At 38.1% G+C, this 19,512-nt stretch overlaps 1 protein-coding gene across 1 annotated transcript; it reads left to right on the plus strand.

Moving 5' to 3' along the window:
* Window positions 1–4,291: 4,291 nt before the first annotated feature.
* smc1al (structural maintenance of chromosomes 1A, like) lies at window positions 4,292–19,505 on the plus strand. Its single transcript, XM_065286441.1, has 26 exons — window positions 4,292–4,688; window positions 5,086–5,274; window positions 5,381–5,493; window positions 7,972–8,175; window positions 10,989–11,227; window positions 11,508–11,766; window positions 12,507–12,647; window positions 12,733–12,815; window positions 12,898–12,997; window positions 13,374–13,481; window positions 13,562–13,747; window positions 13,833–14,012; window positions 14,347–14,493; window positions 14,588–14,725; window positions 15,620–15,736; window positions 15,823–15,929; window positions 16,110–16,251; window positions 16,332–16,477; window positions 16,559–16,712; window positions 16,938–17,051; window positions 17,177–17,333; window positions 17,449–17,603; window positions 17,683–17,834; window positions 18,347–18,416; window positions 18,808–18,918; window positions 19,029–19,505. Exons 1-26 carry the CDS (start codon window positions 4,580–4,582, stop codon window positions 19,107–19,109), a joined length of 3,702 nt encoding a protein of 1,233 aa, XP_065142513.1. The 5' UTR covers window positions 4,292–4,579; the 3' UTR covers window positions 19,110–19,505.
* The last annotated feature ends 7 nt before the right edge of the window (window positions 19,506–19,512 follow it).

The following is a 19,512-nucleotide window of genomic DNA, read 5'->3' on the forward strand; positions in this document are numbered from 1 at the left end:
TGGTGCCCTGTTATACCACTTTGTTGATTTTGCCGTGGTGAATGCATTCATCATTTATCATCAGATGGCTCTAGCACGGAAACAAAAACCCAAAAAGAATTCCGTGAAGCCCTGTTTCTGGAGCTGGCAGATTGGAATGACCCTCCTGGTCCTGATCCAAAGGGCACCCCCAGGCCATCAATGCCACAGGCCCAAATACATCACGTGATGATTCCAGGAGGACATGCAGAGTGTGCCATCAAAAAACACCCATAATATGCCAGGCATGTAATGCACACCTGTGTTTCCAGGTAGCAAGAGACTGTTTCAACCTCTGGCATGATGAGCACAATTTGTAGTTTAGAACTAAAAAGTTGTGAAAAGTTGTAAAAAGTTGTGAAAAGTTGTACAAAGTTATACACAGTTTATATAGTGTAAAATTTAAACAGTTTGAGTATTCTAATAATTGTTTTATTTTTTCTTATGAGGTTTATTTGTCATATGTTTAGAAAGGTATAAACGTTCTATATGTGAATAATTTGTATAAAAAGTAAAAAAAAAATGTTTTTGTGCCTGTATGTTTTGTGTTGTCAGATGTCACTTCAACTAAAAATGCCCTGAGACTGTATGCAACAACACAAAAGGTCATTAGGAGTCACCCCCTAGTGGCCTTTTGTGTTGTTGCATCAAGTCTCACAAAACCTACTTTTTTAAGATATCATGATGAAATTTGAAAATAAACTTGAGTAGACTTTTATGGCTTTCAGTTTTTTAAATGTTTAGCCTCTAGGACATATTTTTTTAATATATAAATGTTAAGAATAGACATGTTCATTACAATAAACATAAACTATAATAATTTTTAGACAGATCTATATTTTTTATTATTTTACTTCAGGCATAATAAGTGTCTAAGTGTCTTCTTTCAAATAAGACCAACCTTATTCAAAACCAAAAGTTTTTATAGTGCATTTTCATGTGCATCCTGAAGGGGGGGGGTGATGCTTGGGTTAAAGAAAAATGTAATATATATATATATATATATTTTACGTCGCCTAAATAAAAAACAAATACATTTTGAGCCAAATTGCTGCCAGTTCCTGGATTGACATCTTTACACTTGCTACGTGTGTCCCATGGTTAAATATTTCTACATGCACGCTTGGGATCTACACCCACTAGAACACTTGGGCCAAATACAGGAAATACGTCATGTAAGTAGTCAAGTTCTTTGCATGATTGTGTTTTATTAAACAAGAATAATATCAAGAATAACAGAGTTGTCTCAGAAACATCCAAATCTGATTTTAGAAGATGAGAAAGTAGAAATGACACTGTTGATGACTGAATTAGACGAATTCTATAAAAGAAAAGCAAAAGGTGCCTTTATTCGTTCAAGAAGAAAATGGATTGAGGAAGGGGAACAAAACTCCCATTACTTCTTCAACTTGGAAAGGAGGAATTTTGTGAATAACACCATATCTAAATTAAATATTAATGGGATTATTGTTGATGATCATATAATAATCTCTAAGTATTGTAGTGACTTTTATAAAAAACTATATACTTCTAATTACTCACAGGTGACAGCTGATGCCTTTCTGGACTCGTTGCAAGTTAAATCTATTGATGAAAATCAAAGAGATTTATGTGACAATCCTATTGTACTCAATGAATTAATGGATGCAGTTACTCATCTTAAAAATTCCAAATCGCCAGGTACTGATGGACTGACATCAGAGTTTTACAAGCAGTTTTTAGAAGATTTAGCACCATTTCTTTTAGAGGTTTTTGTTGAAAGTATTAAGAAACAATGTCTTCCTCCCACTTTAACACAGGGGCTAATTACACTGATTCCCAAACCGAAAAAAGATAAATATTTTATTGATAATTGGCGCCCTATCTGTTTATTAAACAATGATTATAAATTATTGGCTTTAATTTTAGCTAGAAGATTAAAATTGGTATTGAATTCAATAATTGACGAATCACAGTCGGGTTTTATGAAAAATCGACACATTTCAAATAATATTAGACTAGTTTTGGATATTTTAGATTATTCAGAGTTGATTAATGATAATGCCTTTATTTTATTTTTAGATTTTTATAAAGCCTTCGACTCTGTTGAACATAAATTCATTTTTGATACCCTTAAAAAATTTGGTTTTGGGAATTTTTTTTCTGATGCAATTAAAACCCTCTATGAAAAAGGTAACTGCTCTATTAAATTGTCAAATGGGACTTCTCCTAGATTTTCGGTATCTAGAGGAATTAGGCAGGGATGTCCTGTATCACCATATCTTTTTTTGTTAGTGAGTCAGCTTCTCTCAGCTCATATTATCTCAAGTCCGATGAAAGGCATTAAAATTGTTGATAGAGAATTAAAAGTTACTCAATTAGCCGATGACACAACACTCTTCATTCAAGATGAAAGCCAGATTTCTGTGGCCATAGATTTGATTGATGAGTTCTCAAAGGCATCTGGGGTGTTTCTAAATTTGAATAAATGTGAACTTTTGGCCATTAAGGAGTGTTCTGAGACTTCTTACTTTAATATTCCCATCAAAACTGAAGTTCAGTATTTAGGATTGTTAATCACTAAAGACCAATGTAGAAGATGTTCGATTAATTTTGAGGTTATAATTGAAAAAACAAAAAGAACTTTGAACCATTGGCTTATAAGGGATCTTTCGTTAAGGGGTCGAATACTGATTACTAAGGCAGAGGCTATTTCTCGTTTAACTTATGCAGCATTGGCTTTACATCTTGGTAAAAAAGAATGCAAAGAGATTGACAAAATGTTGTATAACTTTGTTTGGAAAAACAAAATGCATTATATAAAGAAAACTGCTATTATGAATACTTATGAAAAGGGTGGCCTAAATTTTTTGGACTTTGCAACATTAAATAATACATTCAAAGTTAATTGGCTTAGACAGATTATCAGAAATCCCAATTCCATCTGGAATTTTATTCCCTCCTATATTTTTTCCACCTTGGGTGGCCTTCAGTTTTTCCTTGGTTGCAATTACGATATTGATAAAATACCAGTAAAACTAGCTGAGTTTCATCGCCAGGCTTTTCTTTCATGGTCTTTAATCTTCAAGCACAATTTCTCACCGCATAGGTATTATATCTGGAATAACAAGGACATTGTGTATAAGCGTAAATCTCTTTTTCTTGAGTATTGGTTTAAGAATGGCATAATTCTGGTAGATCAGTTGTTTAATTCTAATGGTTTTCTTTTCACTTTTGGCGAATTTTTGGCTTATTACAAAATCCCTGTAACACCAAAGGATTATGCCAAAGTTTTTGATGCCATATCTCCTAAAATCTGTACTTTATTTAAATATACAACAAGAATAAATACTACACTTTGGTCCCTACCTAATATTGTAAATACCTATGAAGGTAGGATATGTTTGTCGTTTAACTCTCATAACAGTTGTATAAGAACTTTATTTCAAAGAAATATTGTATCCTTGCCTTATGTTCATTCGTTCTGGAATAGGTTCTCAGATGATATTGTTTGGAAAAAGGTTTGGTTACTTCCTAATCAATATGTAATAACAAATAAAATAAAGGAAGTTTCATTTAAACTAATTCATAGGATCTACCCAACAAAACATTTTCTTGTGAAATTTAAAAGCGATATAGATACAAATTGTACTTTTTGCAATAACAGCTTAGAAACTATGGTTCACCTATACTGGTACTGCCCACATGTAAAACCCTTTTGGGAAAATGTTTGTGAGTTTAATTGTAAGAATATCGATGCTGATTTTATGTTATTTTGGAAATATGTGCTTTTTGGTATTTTCATGAATCACAGAGACTATCATGATACTAATAGTATTTACATTATTAATCTGATCCTTCTGTTAGCAAAATTTCATATTCACAAATGTAAATTCTCTGGGAAAAAACCCTGTTTTATATTATTTAAAAAAGAAATGGAACTGTATATTGATTCTATAAGATTCTCTTTAAAGCAAAAGGCACTGAAAACTTTAAAAATGTGTACCTTATTTAATATTCTATTGTAAATTCCCCCCTAGCATACCCTGTATTTGTATTGTTACTGTCAATATTTTTTGTTGATATCTGTTGTTCATTTATTCAATAAAAAAAAAAAAAAAATGATTGTGTTTTATTTTGCATCATAAAAACATTGTAAACAAACAAACAATCGTTATAAATTACAAATGATGTGAGTAATCAAGTTGGACGCAACCGCAGAACCCCTCCCCGGAGAATATGAAACCTCGCGAGATGTTGCTATCTTTTGTTTTGTAGTTCAGATTGTAAATTCTCGCGAGACTTTCATTGTTTATGGAGCAGCCATTGCGCGCGCTGCTGTAGTGTTTTAATACTTTTAATTTTTAATCTGTATTAGCTTTAGCTACAATATTACAGATACACGATTACAAATAAATCGATTCCGACCGTCTTTTTGAAATGCTATTTGTTTGGAAGTATTGTTTTCTCATCGCCTGTGTTTGATGTGACGATAGCGCGGGCTCGTCGTGCTAACAGTTAGCGCAACAGTCTGTTCATATTTTTGCCTTCTTTAAATTCCGATAGCGTCAAATCTATCATCATGGGCTATTTAAAGTTAATAGAGATAGAAAACTTTAAGTCCTACAAAGGCCGACAAATAATCGGTCCTTTCCACAAATTTACAGCGATTATTGGGCCGAATGGATCAGGTGAGTGTGTTAGCTCTTGATGTTAACAGATTACAGTACAGTTATTATCACACACTCGTCATAAAACATAATATTTGACATTACATGTAGTGTTATTGCAATGTGGCTAGAGTGTGTTTGCAGAAAACACTTATTTATCGTGTAATTGGAAAGGTTATATTTGAGTGATTTGTGTTTCATAGAGTTTTCATTCAGTGGGAGAGCTGACACTTGTAACGTATCTGTTCTGCTCATGATAAACATGACGTAAAGGTTATTTCACTATGTTATTACCTGTGTGTCACTGTTCTGATATACGCACGCTTTCTCTCCATAACAGATAAATGTATTTTACTATGGCTTAGGTTGAGCTGTTTAATCTGTATTAGGATTTTGAATGAGATTGTGTCTTCTCTAGGCAAATCAAATCTCATGGACGCCATCAGCTTCGTTCTGGCTGAGAAGACCAGTAACCTGCGTGTGAAAACCCTGAAAGATTTGATTCATGGAGCTCCGGTGGGTAAACCTGCAGCTAACCGTGCGTTTGTGACGATGGTCTACCAGCTGGACAGTGGTCAGGATCTGTCTTTTTCCAGAATCATCATAGGTACCATCATACACCCTACAAGCATTATATCTAAACATTTGCTCTCCTCTGTTTGAAGTAACTCATTCTCCTTCTTTCATGTCTGATCTCATCATGTGTCACGCAGGGTCCTCCTCAGAGTACCGCATTAATAGTAAAGTGGTACCCCTGGCAGAGTACAGTGAAGAACTGGAAAAACTGGGAATCCTCATCAAGGCCCGAAACTTCCTCGTCTTTCAGGTCAGCACTACTGCTGCTTTCTAGTTAAACAGTTAAGATATGAGAAGTCTTGGGATCTTATGACTATTTCCATGGTTAAAGAGCTTTGGCTAAGGCGCAAATTTACAAAACACCTTTAAGTACTGTGCGCTATTGTTAATGCACAGAAAATCAAACATGGGCTGTGGTTAAAAAGGTTAAAGACATTTCCTTTGTAAAGGATTTTTGTTAGAGATCAGATTCAGAGTGATAATCCAAACATACACAGAGTTTTTTAATGTTTTTGGTTCAGTGGAGACTTCAGTGGTTTATAATGTGGGTAGGAGCGCCGCCTAGTGCATAATAGCCATATATGGATTGCCATAAAAACTCAATACATTTGTTAATCAGGGAAACTTGGATAAGTAGGCTAAGAAGTGACGTACAGTGCTGTAAAAACTTGTGCACTTATTAATAACTACCCACTTAAAGGAACAGTATGTAAGAAATTGATATCAATTAATCATAAAATGGCCCTGATATATCACTAGACATTAAGAAATCATTTTAATTTCAAATACTTATATCACTGACAACAGTGGTCTGGCCAGGATATTGTCATTTAAAAAGTGGAGTTGCAGCCCTCAACTGATGTTTATGTTGTCATTTTGTGTATTGGCCACCAGTTGTGTGATTGCAGTACCAGTTTTAGCCACAAGTTTTGTGATTGCAATTCCAGTTTTGGCCACAATCCTACATACTGTTCCTTTAACTGTAAATGTACTAAAAGAGGCTTAACTAGTGTTGGGCGATATGCCATTTTGAGATTCTCTTATCATCAACCTGTAAGATCGCCAATACACTAACTATAGTATCGGGGGGGTAGCCAAAAGTTTACTCATTTTTTTCATTTGTTCATTGTTTTACTCATTTATGAAAAGTCCTTTGATTGGTGGACAAAAAAGAAGCAGATTTACTCTAAGAGCAACACTGTCATGAGCGCAATCTTCTTAAAACTGATGCATTAATACGAGCGCATCATAAAGCCCAGGTGCCCTGAAATTTCCTGCTTGCCAGGGAGCGTGAACATCTCACTGGCTGGTTTTAAACCCCTGCCCACCTAACAACCTATAGTGCAAGGAAATGGCCCACAAACCCTCTCATGCGGGGAAAAACACACAATGCAAATTTACGCCAAGTATTGTCATAAAAGGCCGCTTTCGTCATAAAAGCCCACTATCGGCCCACTTTTTTTTTCTATTTGCCCAATCAGGTCAGTTATTCAGATTTTTTCTTGCACTGCCAAAATTTTTACTCCCTCCACTGCAAAAAAAAAAAACACTAAAATAAAATAGTTTTTATTGTATTAAACCCCTGTTACCTTTATAAATAAGGTTATAACACCAAAAACTACTAGTCTAACTCGTATAAATTTTAAAGACAGGTGATGTCAAAATAACAACAAATTATGAGCAATAGAACAATTTAATACAACAGAACAAACATACAAATGAAATAAACAGTGTTGTTCAGGTTTTTCAGATTGATCAAAAACTACTGTACTTTACTTTTCAGATACAGAAATTAAATTGAAATTAAATATAGCTTAAAACTTTTTAAAAAGTGAATCCGTCAAGAACAATGAGTGAAATTTTTCTGTCTTTTGTTGTTTAATTAGTCTACACTAATTTTAATGTTTAAAATTGTTTAATGTTATAAGGGCTACTGTCGCTTTAAGACCTAATGCATGAACATATGCGTTTTATTTCTAAAATTCTCAAACACCGTATGAGGAGCGCATTGAAATATCTTTCACGCTGTCTTTGCTTGAATATTAAGATTGACACAAAACATGTGCAAATGATTAACCTCAATTACGATGCAACACTGGCCCAATGGGGCAAGTAATAGATGTGTTAACTGTGTCATCTCTAACACTGGCCCTGAGACATCAGACTATCCTTACTGTCAAGCCCTGTAAAATATGACCAACTTGTATAAAGTGGGTTTTAGTTATTGTTACGTATGGTTTCATAACTTTTCACATAATTGCTGTAACACTTTAAAGATTATTTGATATGTAGTGTTTTTAGAAAAGGCTTAAGAATTGACATGCAGACAAAAACTATTTGGGCGGCAGTGGCCTAGTGGTTCATGTAGGTTGTCTACAAACCGGAAGGTTGGTGGTTCAATCCCCGGCTCCACCGGACCACGTGTCGAGGTGTCCTTGAGCAAGACACCTAACCCCAGCTGCTCCCGACGAGCTGGCTGGCGCCTTGCATGGCTGACACCGCCGTCGGTGTATGAATGTGGGAGTGAATGGGTGAATGTGAGGCTAATTGTAAAGCGCTTTGGATGGCCATAGGTCTGTTAAAAGCGCTATATAAATGCAGTCCATTTACCATTTCTATTTATTGAGCTTATGTCTAAAATATGCAGGAGTGAAAGAAATGCAGACATCTGATTCGTGTGATGGTGAGTTTAATTAATGCTACTTTTGATTATTATGTTTCTTTACAGGGTGCGGTTGAGTCCATTGCTATGAAGAACCCTAAAGAGAGGACAGCTTTGTTTGAGGAGATCTCTCGCTCCGGAGAACTGGCACAGGAGTACGATCGACGTAAGAAAGAGATGGTGAAGGCGGAGGAGGACACGCAGTTTAACTACCACCGTAAGAAAAATATCGCTGCTGAGCGGAAAGAAGCCAAGCAGGAGAAAGAAGAGGTAGGCTGTCATTCACATATATTCATTTAACATTAGAAGTGGACTAGATGTAGGATTTTCCCAATATTACAGAGTTGGGTTAGCCTGGTTAGCCAGACCTACATCAAGATGTAAGGTCTGGCAACTCTTCACACAAATGGCTCAATGCAAGGGGCGGGATATAAGGTTGTCCCTCAAAATGCCTCTGCACGCAATAGGATAGCGCTATGACCAATCAGAGCAACGAAGTCGGCAAAACTCCAAACACATCTTTCTTGCTTAAAAAGGACTTCAGTAGGGTTATTTGCTCTTCTCTCAAAGCTTTGTGTTTGTTATGGCCTGTGAACACGATTCGGTATTTTAATACAGTTTTTGTATTTGATTCAGTCCCTGAGTGCGGTCTCTTTCTTACCATTCTCTTCTCTCAAAGAAAAACATAAGTCTAAGTCCTCCAGAGTCGCGGCCAAAGCCGCTTCAAAAGAAAGCTGTTCGCCAGCAGCAGCAGCCATTCTTTGTTTTCAAGTAGGAACCGTCGCAGCTCTGTCATCATCATGTTAAGCCCGCCCCACAGACGCTACACACGATGTGATTGGCCTGACCAAATTTTGGTTTTTGGAGCTGTTAAGTGTATTGTGAGTGCCTAGACTAAACCCTGGCAGCAAATATATTTTGCGGCCGCTAGGGTGCGTCTAGATTTCTAGGCTAGAGTTGGGTGCTTATATCCTAATAATTGGCCAATAGTTTTTTTGTTTTACAATAAAATGTACATACTGAATGGGCTTGGGTATCATAAGAAATTTTCAGATTCCGGTTCTGCCTAACCATTTCCGGTTCTGCTTCAGATTCTATTATACTAAAAGAAATATGAAAAATAATGCACAAAACTTGTGTTTATTAATCACTGTTCAAATATTTGAAACCAAGCATTTAAATTCATATCAATTAAATTGCTTGTGCACACATGTGCATTGTGCTGAAGTAAGTTCAATGACTTGAAATTAATGTCTTATAGGGATGTGACGAGATCTCGTGCGACGAGATCTCGCGAGATTAAATGTGTATCGCGAGATTAAGTGTGTCTCGCGAGATTTCTTGTGTAGGTGAAATTCTGGCCGTTTCTCAAATAAAAGACTGCATCCTTCGGAGGTCGCATTTTTAAACTGCATTTACTTCATAAAGACTGTCTTTTTAGAGACTACTAACAATTATAAAGTTTACTAATAATTTAGTTAATCGCAAATTGTTGTAATATGCTCACGACTTGCGAATGTAATGCTCAGTTAATGATCTGAAATAAACCTTAATGACGTATGCAGCCTGCATATGCGACTTCCGGAGGAGGCAGTTGCAGGCGCCTTTTTTAAATGATATTCTATGGGCATGGAGCGTTTGCGCGCTGTTTATGCGCGCTGAGCGCCTTGCGGTTTTTGCCGGCGGCCGCAGCACGCGCCTTTGAAGGAACGCTGAGAGCGGAGAAGCGCCCGACGTCATTCGCGTCTTTCCATTGTCCACTCGAATGAGGGGAGATGCCGGCCTTACGTTGTGATGAGGGAAGTTTACAGTTGCTTTGAAGAACCGGACTCCACTCGCTCACTCTCTCCTGCGTGTTTGTGCACCTCTCACCCTCAAACAAGGTCAGAGCAAGCGTCATCTTTTTAAAGTTTCTGCTAATATGACAGTCAACAGCAAAAGAGCGCACGCTTCAATATTTGATTGACAAGACAGCTGACTAGGTGGTTGCCTAGCAATATTAAAAGCCGCGTCGACACGCACTGCTCTTTTTTTTAAAAGGCAGTGCGTCGCGCCTTGCGTTTCCAAGCGTTTAAAGCGTGGTTGGAATAATTAGCCTCTTACAGTGCATGCATTATATTCTGTCTTTTACTGCATTTGCTTTTTTTGTTTGGGTTTCCAATAATGTTCGTTTGGGAGCTCGTATGAAGTCTGAGACGTGTTGTGTTTGTCTGTAGATCAGTGTCAGATGTGAAGTCTCAGCAGATTAAACCATCACAGAGTTTACATGATTTAATGTCTGCATGTTCATTTCTATTGTAAAGAAATTGACGTATATTAAATATTCAAATGGATTTAAACATTGTTTGGCTAAAAAATAAGCGTTTTTTTCCGTCTAAAGTGAAAGTGAAGATAGCATCCGAGAGACGAGTCTACTATCGCCCCCTGCAGGCATTTGTTATAATATATACATAATGCTTTTTATTTATAGACCACAAATGTAATGTGTTTGTTAATGTAATGTTGTTTAATGTAACTTGGTTTTAATACTTTATTTGAACCAATTATTATTGCATCTTCGTTATTATGTAATTTTAAAGGCTACTGCTCACTTGGGTCTATTTTTATTACCCAAAAATAACAAATTACTTCATTATCAGTTAGTAAAATAATTGTTAGGGGCAGTCCTTGATTAGTTAAAACATTTAAAAATAACATGATTTCAGTTTCTTATTCATTTATTTTATCATTGAGGGTTTCTTAAAAAGTGTAAAAATATCGTCTCGTCTCGTTCTCGTGAACCCAATCTCGTGTCTCGTCTCGTCTCGTCTCGTAGATTAAGTGTCTCGTCACACCCCTAATGTCTTACCATAAAGCTGCGGTGATGTGTAATTTGAGAAGCATTTGGTTTATAAAAAAAACTTTTAATAACTTTATTAAATCACAGGAAATGAGGAAGCACACTGAGAATTAGTACTGAGTATCATGACATTTCACTGCTACTAAAGTCATGATGCTGTTTATTACTGTTGTAAAGATGTCTCATTGGAGTTTATTACTGTTGTAAAGTTGTCTCATTGGTAAATAATGTGTTTGTTATGCAGGCAGAGCGTTACCAGCGGCTGAAAGATGAGGTGGTGCGGGCTAATGTTCAGTTACAGCTCTTTAAACTCTACCACAACGAATCTGAGATCGAGAAACTGAACCGAGAGCTGGCCCACCGCAACAAAGAGATTGATAAAGACCGGAAGCGCATGGACCGCGTGGAAGATGAACTGAAAGACAAGAAGAAAGAGCTTGGCAGAATGATGAGAGACCAGCAGACGATCGAGAAAGAGATTAAGTGAGGATTTCATTATTATTCTCTTAAACAGAGGTTTGCACCCTAAATAATTAACTTACTAGCACCTGTTATTAGCACAGGTTATCGACACTGCACTATACTTGTTTCTGAAACATTTTATTGTATATGTAGTGTTATAAGCACTCCGGTTTCAACTTGTAAATAAAAACCAAGGGTCAGCCATGAAATTCAAAACTCAAAATCTTATGAAAGGATTAAATACTGCCCTTACAAAATGTTTAATCTGAGCGTTAGTTGATTTAGTTTGTTATGTGAACAGGGAGAAAGATGCAGACCTCAATCAGAAGAGACCGCTGTACATTAAAGCCAAAGAAAACACGGCACACAAGATCAAGAAACTCGAGGCCGCCCGTAAATCACTGCAGAACGCCCAGAAATGCTACAAAAAACGCAAGGCTGACATGGAGGAGCTGGACCGTGAACAGGGTGCCGTGGAGATGGCCAGACAGGAGTTTGAGGAACGGATGGAGGAGGAGGCTCAGAGTCAAGGACAAGATCTCCAGCTGGAGGAGAACCAGGTACACCTGACACATTGGGAACATCTTTAAATATTCTCTCATTTTGATTAATACTGGAATGGGAGCTTAATTAATGGCTAAATTGTCCCAGGGCTATTGTGAATTTCTGTCGGGCTACCAAAATGTATCTCCACCCTGCCCTTTGGGCTATCTTATGGAGGAAAATATATATTTGGTATCAGATTTGGTTGGGTAATTATATTGTATTGTAATTCAGGCATCGGGTATTGTAATTGTGTTTTAATGGGCGCTAGCGTTTAGTTTCACTTTTCATTCGCAATCGCTCAAACCTTGTATATGCACGCCGCATATTCATACTCTTCCTCTTTCAATGAGTTCAGTATAAAAGCCTACATATCTTAAAGGAGTAGTCCACTTTAGAGATGGGGTCCATTGACTTTTTATAGTAGGAAAAAAAATACTATGGAAAGTCAATGGGCCCCATCTATAAAGTGGACTACTCCTTTAACCTAAATTGATGCAAAGGGCGAGTCATAAAGTTAGCGCGAATATCTTATTCTAAACTGCTGTAGCATTGCACAAAAAAGACTCCTAAGCAATCCACAATAAAGCTACTGCGCACATTTTAAATTCAATGAAGCCCTGTCCTGCAGAGTTTTGTTCCAACCCTAATTAAACACACCTGTAAAATCAAAGTCTTCAGGATTATTATGCATTACGTATAGAAATGTAGAGGTCGTCTTTTGAGTAAGTTTAATGGAGTTCATGTCTGTGTGTAGGTTAAGGCGTATCACCGTCTTAAGGAGGAGGCCAGTAAGCGCGCAGCAACACTGGCTCAAGAGCTGGAGAAATTTAACCGAGACCAGAAGGCCGACCAGGACCGTCTAGACCTGGAGGAGAGGAAGAAAATCGAGACTGAGGTACTACAAGTTTCTGTGGAATAAGTTTGCACTGTGAAAGATAAAATTTCAGCAGCTGGAATGATGTGAGCGTTGTCGTCTACAGGCTAAGATCAAGCAGAAGATCAGAGAGATCGAGGAAAACCAGAAACGCATTGAGAAGCTGGAGGACTACATCACAACCAGCCGGTACACAAACATCATGGTCTGACAAATGCATGTAAGTGTCAGTGCATGGACTTTTACTATCCAATTATTTTCTGCTTTTCAGACAGTCCTTAGATGAGCAGAAAAGGATGGAGGAGGAGCTGACAGAAGAAGTGGAACAGGCCAAACGAAGAATTGATGAGATTAACATGGAGCTCAACCAGGTACAAGTCTAAGCTAGCTTTAGATCTGCACAGCAAATAGGACGGCAGATGACGTGACCTCATTAACCCTTATGTATTGTTGGGGCCATTTTGGGTTTCTTTTTAGTCTTAATTTGGCCACAACTTTCTCTGTATTTCAGCAAATGGAATGATTTTTGGTCAAATTTTAAGGAACTGCTTGAAATTTTTCAAAAACTCTATAAAAAAACTATAACAAGCCCTTAAACTTTACAAGAAGAACTGCAATTTAAGGAGTTTCCATTTAAGGAGTTTCTTTTCTGATCGTATTTCGGCTGTTTGTGTCCTTGTGGATGAAAATGAAAGTATGGATTGTGCAGGACAATACCGTAATTCTATGACGTTTGATGTTGTGAAGGTAATGGAGCAGCTGGGTGACGCTCGTATTGACAGACAGGAGAACAGCAGACAGCAGCGTAAAGCTGAGATCCTGGAGAGCATCAAGAGACTGTATCCTGGATCAGTGGTAAGGAGTCACATCTTCACACTTCATTTCAGAGCGTCATTTCTGTTTTGTACCATCATGCATCTTCCTCTTTTCTCTAGTATGGCCGACTTATAGACCTCTGCCAGCCCACACAGAAGAAATTCCAGATCGCTGTCACTAAAGTTTTGGGCAAAAACATGGACGCCATCATTGTGGACTCTGAGAAAACTGGCCGTGATTGCATCCAGTACATTAAAGAGCAACGCGGAGAACCTGAGACTTTCCTTCCTCTGGACTACCTGGAGGTGCTGACTCGTTTATCATGTCATGAGATTGAGTGTCACATGGTTGGATGATATGTTAACTCGTATGTTTTGATGTCCATGACAGGTCAGACCTACAGATGAGAAGCTGCGTGAGCTGCGTGGTGCTAAACTGGTTATCGATGTCATTCGTTATGAGCCGCCACATATTAAGAAAGCGCTGCAGTACGCCTGTGGAAACGCTCTGGTCTGTGAGAATGTGGAGGATGCTCGTCGAATCGCTTTTGGGGGACCATACAGACACAAGGTACAGTGGAAAGATGATTGTATGTAATGAGTGCTATTAAATATATAACAAGCGCTACTACTTGTAATGCTCATTGATTTGAAGAAATCTCCAAAAGTTAGCTTCAAGGATACCTTTGTGCTTATATACGTAAATAATGCATCAATTCATCCTGACTGATGCAGCGGGCAGAACAAAAGGCCTTATATAGTCCCTAAAGGCTAAAAAGCGCTCTAGCAACCATATGACATGTCAAAACACCTTGACAACTTCAGAACATTCAGAACAGCTCAGTCACACTAGAAACTAACTGTGTTTACAGTAGTTGAATGATTGCATGCATTGTTTTGGTCAGACGGTGGCTCTGGACGGGACGTTGTTTCAGAAGTCAGGTGTCATATCTGGCGGTGCCAGTGATCTGAAGGCCAAAGCTCGCCGCTGGGATGAGAAAGCTGTGGATAAACTAAAAGACAGAAAGGAGAAACTCACAGATGAGCTGAAAGTAAGAAATGCTAAAACACACCTCTATTGAATAAGTGAAAGTACTGTAGCTTTGCAGGTGACTGATTGGCTGAATTCCATGTCACGTTTATCAGGAGCAAATGAAGGCCAAGAGGAAGGAGGCCGAGCTGCGTCAGGTGCAATCTCAAGCTCACGGTCTGCAGATGAGACTCAAATATTCTCAGAGTGACCTGGAGCAAACAAAGACCAGGCACCTGTCCCTGAACATGCAGGTACAACACTCACTTAAACCTTCAAACACGTCCACCCAACACCCAAATCCTCGTCCCAAACAGTACTGGGAATTATATTGTGACCCAGGACCACAAAACCAGTCGCAAGGGTTGATTTTTTTTCTTTTGAGATTTATGCATTATCTGAAACCTGAATAAATAGGCTTTCCATTGATGCGTGGTTTGCTGAGATACAACAATTTGAACATCTGGACTCTCAAGAGTGCAAAAAAAGAATATTGAGAAAATCGCATTTCAAGTTCAAGTCCTTTTAAACGAACCGTATGTAGGATTGTGGCCAAAACTGGTATTGCAATCACAAAACTTGTGGCGAAAACTGGTACTGCAATCACCCAACTGGTGGCCAATACACAACATGACAACATAAACATTAGTTGAGGGCTGCAACTCCACTTTTTAAATGACAATATCCTGGCCAGACCACTGTTGTGATATAAGTATTTGAAATAAAAATGATTTCTTATTGTCTAATGACATATCAGGGCCATTTTATGATTACTTGATATACATTTCTTACATAAAGTTCCTTTAACACATATTAGTAATGAAAAGGTTTGTTTTAGCGCTCTCTACTGGCTTCCCAATGTAATCACATTGTTGGCTGAATGGTTGACTGAAAGCTTTTACATAAAAAAACAAACTTGAATGGAAAATTCACAAAGTTTGTAGGCGAATTTCTGGCTAAGTTTGATGCTTCCACTCACAAAAAGTTTGGATATATTTACTAAATATCTTCATGAACATGATCTTTATATAATATACTAATAATTTTTGGCCTCATTTTGACCCATACAATGTATTTTTGGCTTTTTCTACAAATATACCCGTGGGACTTACCCATCAATAATTGTAATATTTTTTGCATAATTTCAGGAAAAGTCTAAACTGGAGAGTGAGCTTGCTAACTTTGGTCCTCGTATCAATGACATCAAGAGAATCGTCCAGTCACGCGAGAGAGATATGAAGGACCTGAAGGACCGCATGAATGTGGTAAGACTCAGCACAGTCTTCAAATAAAACTGAATGATCATTTCTCAGCTGTGATCAGTCATTTTGCAGTTTTTATTTCTGTTCAGGTGGAGGATGAAGTCTTTTTGGAGTTCTGTAAAGAGATCGGCGTGCGTAACATTCGTGAGTTTGAAGAAGAGAAAGTCAAGAGACAAAATGAGATCGCAAAGAAACGGTGAGATGATTAAAAGTTTGATTCATTAAATTTAAACCATACATCATAAAACCTGTCACAGTGTCACATTTTATCCCTGAATCAGAAGACAAAATTCCATTAGATTTTGCATAAACACAGACATGTAGGATTGTGCTTCAACCATTGCTATTGACTTCTGTTTAATCTCCTGTCTGTTAGTCTTGAGTTTGAGACTCAGAAGACACGCCTGGCCATCCAACTGGACTATGAGAAGAACCAGCTAAAGGAAGACCAAGAGAAGGTGCTCATGTGGGAACAAACGGTCAAAAAAGATGAGAATGAGATCGAGAGACTCAAGAAGGTGAGAGCTTACCGATACTCTCTATAAATATACTCCCTCTTGTGTGGATATAACTCAATGAATTCAGTCTGTGCCTACAGGAAGAGCAGAGGAACATGAAGATCATAGATGAAACCATGGCACAGCTGCAAGATCTAAAAAACCAACATCTCGCCAAGAAATCTGAAGTTAATGACAAAAACCACGAGATGGAGGAGATTCGTAAGAAACTGGGAGGTGCCAACAAGTAAGAACTTTAATTCCACATATCATCTATGTAGCATGATTCAGAAGAAATGGGCATGACATTGGAATGCTTATGTTTAAGGGAGTTAACCCAACTGCAGAAGGAAGTGACCGCCATCGAGACCAAACTGGAGCAGAAACGCAGTGACAGACACAACCTGCTGCAGGCCTGTAAAATGCAGGACATTCGACTTCCGCTCCGATCAGGAACTATGGATGACATCAGCCAGGAAGAGGTACGTTTTCACATAAATCTCCTGACAACATATTTTTTTTAAAATAGCTTTTAAAAGCAAACTATGCTGTAGGAAAATAAGTGAATCTTGGCATACATCTTTTTTTACCCCTGGTTTCACAGACAAGGCTTAAGGCTAGTCATAGACTAAAACGCATGTTTGCTCTGCCTCAACTGGGCTTTAGTGTAATGGTCTCAGATTGTGTTGTGTTGTGATGTGTTGTAGGGAAGCTCTCAGGCTGAGGAGTCTCTCAGCAGCAGTCAGAAGACCTCCAGCACCGTCCTGGCCAAAGAAGCTCTCATTGAGATCGATTACAGCAGTCTGTCAGAGGACCTCAAGGTACATTAAGCCCTATATTACTGTGTCTACACTATATTAGACATGTTACAGTACAGTGCTTTTCATTTGCCCTCATGGGGAACAACGGCAGTAAATCCCCTGATTCAAATCTGTGTTTCCTGCAGGACTCACTGTCTGAGGAGGAGATCAAGGGAGAAATGAACACCTTACAGCAGAGACTGAACGAACAGCACAACATCCTACAGAGGATCAGTGCTCCTAACATGAAGGCTATGGAGAAACTAGAAAGCGTCAGAGACAAGTTCCAGGAGACCAGCGATGGTAAGATCTTCTCTTCTGTCTGTTTTGATGGATGGATGGGCATACGATTAGAAATTGCAATTATAATTAAAAGAAAACTGTTTTAACTCCATTGTTTTTTTGTTTATTAATATAGAGTTTGAAGCTGCCAGGAAGAGAGCAAAGAAAGCCAAGCAGGCATTTGAGCAGATCAAGAAGGAGAGGTTTGATCGCTTCAATGCCTGCTTTGAGTCTGTGGCCACCAACATCGATGAGATCTATAAATCCTTGTCTCGCAACAGCAGTGCCCAGGTACGTCAATAAACTCATCGTAAACCCTGCTGACAGCTCTCTTTGTTTTTTCTGTGACCAACTTCTTTGTGTGTTTCAGGCGTTTCTGGGGCCTGAGAACCCAGAGGAACCATATCTGGATGGCATCAACTACAACTGTGTGGCCCCGGGCAAACGTTTCAGGCCGATGGATAACCTGTCTGGAGGAGAGAAGACTGTGGCGGCTCTGGCCCTGCTGTTCGCCATTCACAGGTACTTTTATTCAGCTTTTCATTGCGTGCTACAACTAGGCTTGCTTGACTTTGGATCGGTTTGCTTTACCACTGCAGTTCAGTACCGCTTCAAAGTAGGTGGGATTATAGATTTAACGATACGGTTGCACCACCTTTACTGCGTGACATCATCGTTTATGTGATACAAACAAATGCACAATATAAAAGCGATGGAGCGTAGTGATGGAATGGTGTTTTTCATCACAATAAAGTCTCTGCATGCTATTCTGATAATGACATTTGTGTCACATGCACTGTATGCGGTCCCTCACGTATGCGTAAAAATGGGACTATACTTTTAGCTTTATAGTGCTCTGGGGATTAAAACACTGAAACTGAAGTGGGTGAATTTGAATTATAATGGGTTGTGTACACACTGCTAACACATTTATGTTAAAATACTATGCAAAAGGGAAATTTGCATAATAGGTCCAATTTAAAACGCATTGTTAGTCAATGTTTTCCTAACTGTGAGCCATCTGATCATTACAGCTATAAGCCTGCTCCTTTCTTTGTGCTGGATGAGATTGATGCTGCGCTGGACAACACCAACATCGGCAAGGTGGGTTTCACATCAACGCTCATTGAGACTTAACATGCATTTCACTTTATCCAGTGACATTCAGATGGACCCACTATACATGAAATCTTTCTTCAGAACCCAGCTCTTCATTTCAAAAACATTTCGTATGAGTAGCCAGAGTTTTGATTCAAAATAATAAAACTGACATTACTTCATTACTCAAGAAAACACCTAAACAGAGACAATAAAGAAGTAATAAATAGAGAAGTTATAAAAATTCAATATACAATTTTTTTCATATTTTTGCTGAACGTGACATCACGATGCAGCAACACAGATCTCAGAGATCGTGTGACGACGCTCAAGTGAAGTCTACAGATTTACAAGTATACAATTACACTAAAGTGTGTTATTTTTTTGTGTTGTATAGGTGGCAAACTACATCAAGGATCAATCTGTACAGAACTTCCAGGCTATTGTGATCTCTCTGAAAGAAGAGTTTTATACTAAAGCAGACTCACTGATCGGTGTCTATCCTGAGGTCAGAGTTTACACACATATGCAGACAAACACACAGCGTGTCTTTATTACATTACTGTACATATAACTCTCTCTCTCTCTCTCTGTCTGTCTGTCTGTCTGCCCTAACAGCAAGGAGACTGTGTTATCAGTAAGGTGTTGACCTTTGACCTGTCCCAGTATCCTGACGCCAACCCCAATCCCAACGAGTGAAGCATTCTTCACATTCCCAGAATCATTTCTTTATAATGAATGAGAAACAATGGCTTCTTTAATTCTCTTACTTATTCATGACTTTTACTGCATTTGTCAAGTAAAAAAAATCACATTATGAAAGTATTTTCAGTTTTTTCATCTTTACACTTGAATGTGTCAAATCCTCCAGTGTGTTTTCTATTGTGCTCATACCTTAGAGTCGTGTCATTTGAATCATGCTTTGAAGCTGTAGCTCATAGCTAATATTACACCTAATATCATTTTCTTTTTATAGCTTTATCTTACCTTAAAGAAAGAGTTGTACTCCTGTTGTACTTTTTCAATGTATTGTACTGTCTGCAGGTTTTAACTGTAATACATTTTTTCCATTAAAATAAATGACTTTAAATCAAATGTGATT

The sequence above is a fragment of the Paramisgurnus dabryanus genome, chromosome 21 (genome assembly GCF_030506205.2).
Source record: "Paramisgurnus dabryanus chromosome 21, PD_genome_1.1, whole genome shotgun sequence".
In the NCBI taxonomy this organism is placed as follows: domain Eukaryota; kingdom Metazoa; phylum Chordata; class Actinopteri; order Cypriniformes; family Cobitidae; genus Paramisgurnus; species Paramisgurnus dabryanus.

Bases quoted from the DNA above. Each gene is read 5' to 3' on its own strand.
- smc1al (XM_065286441.1), top strand. From the start codon at position 4,580: ATGGGCTATTTAAAGTTAATAGAGATAGAAAACTTTAAGTCCTACAAA. The intron at 5,494-7,971 runs GTCAGCACTACT...GTTTCTTTACAG, and splicing joins GAAACTTCCTCGTCTTTCAG to GGTGCGGTTGAGTCCATTGC. The intron at 15,930-16,109 runs GTGAGATGATTA...CCTGTCTGTTAG, and splicing joins AATGAGATCGCAAAGAAACG to TCTTGAGTTTGAGACTCAGA.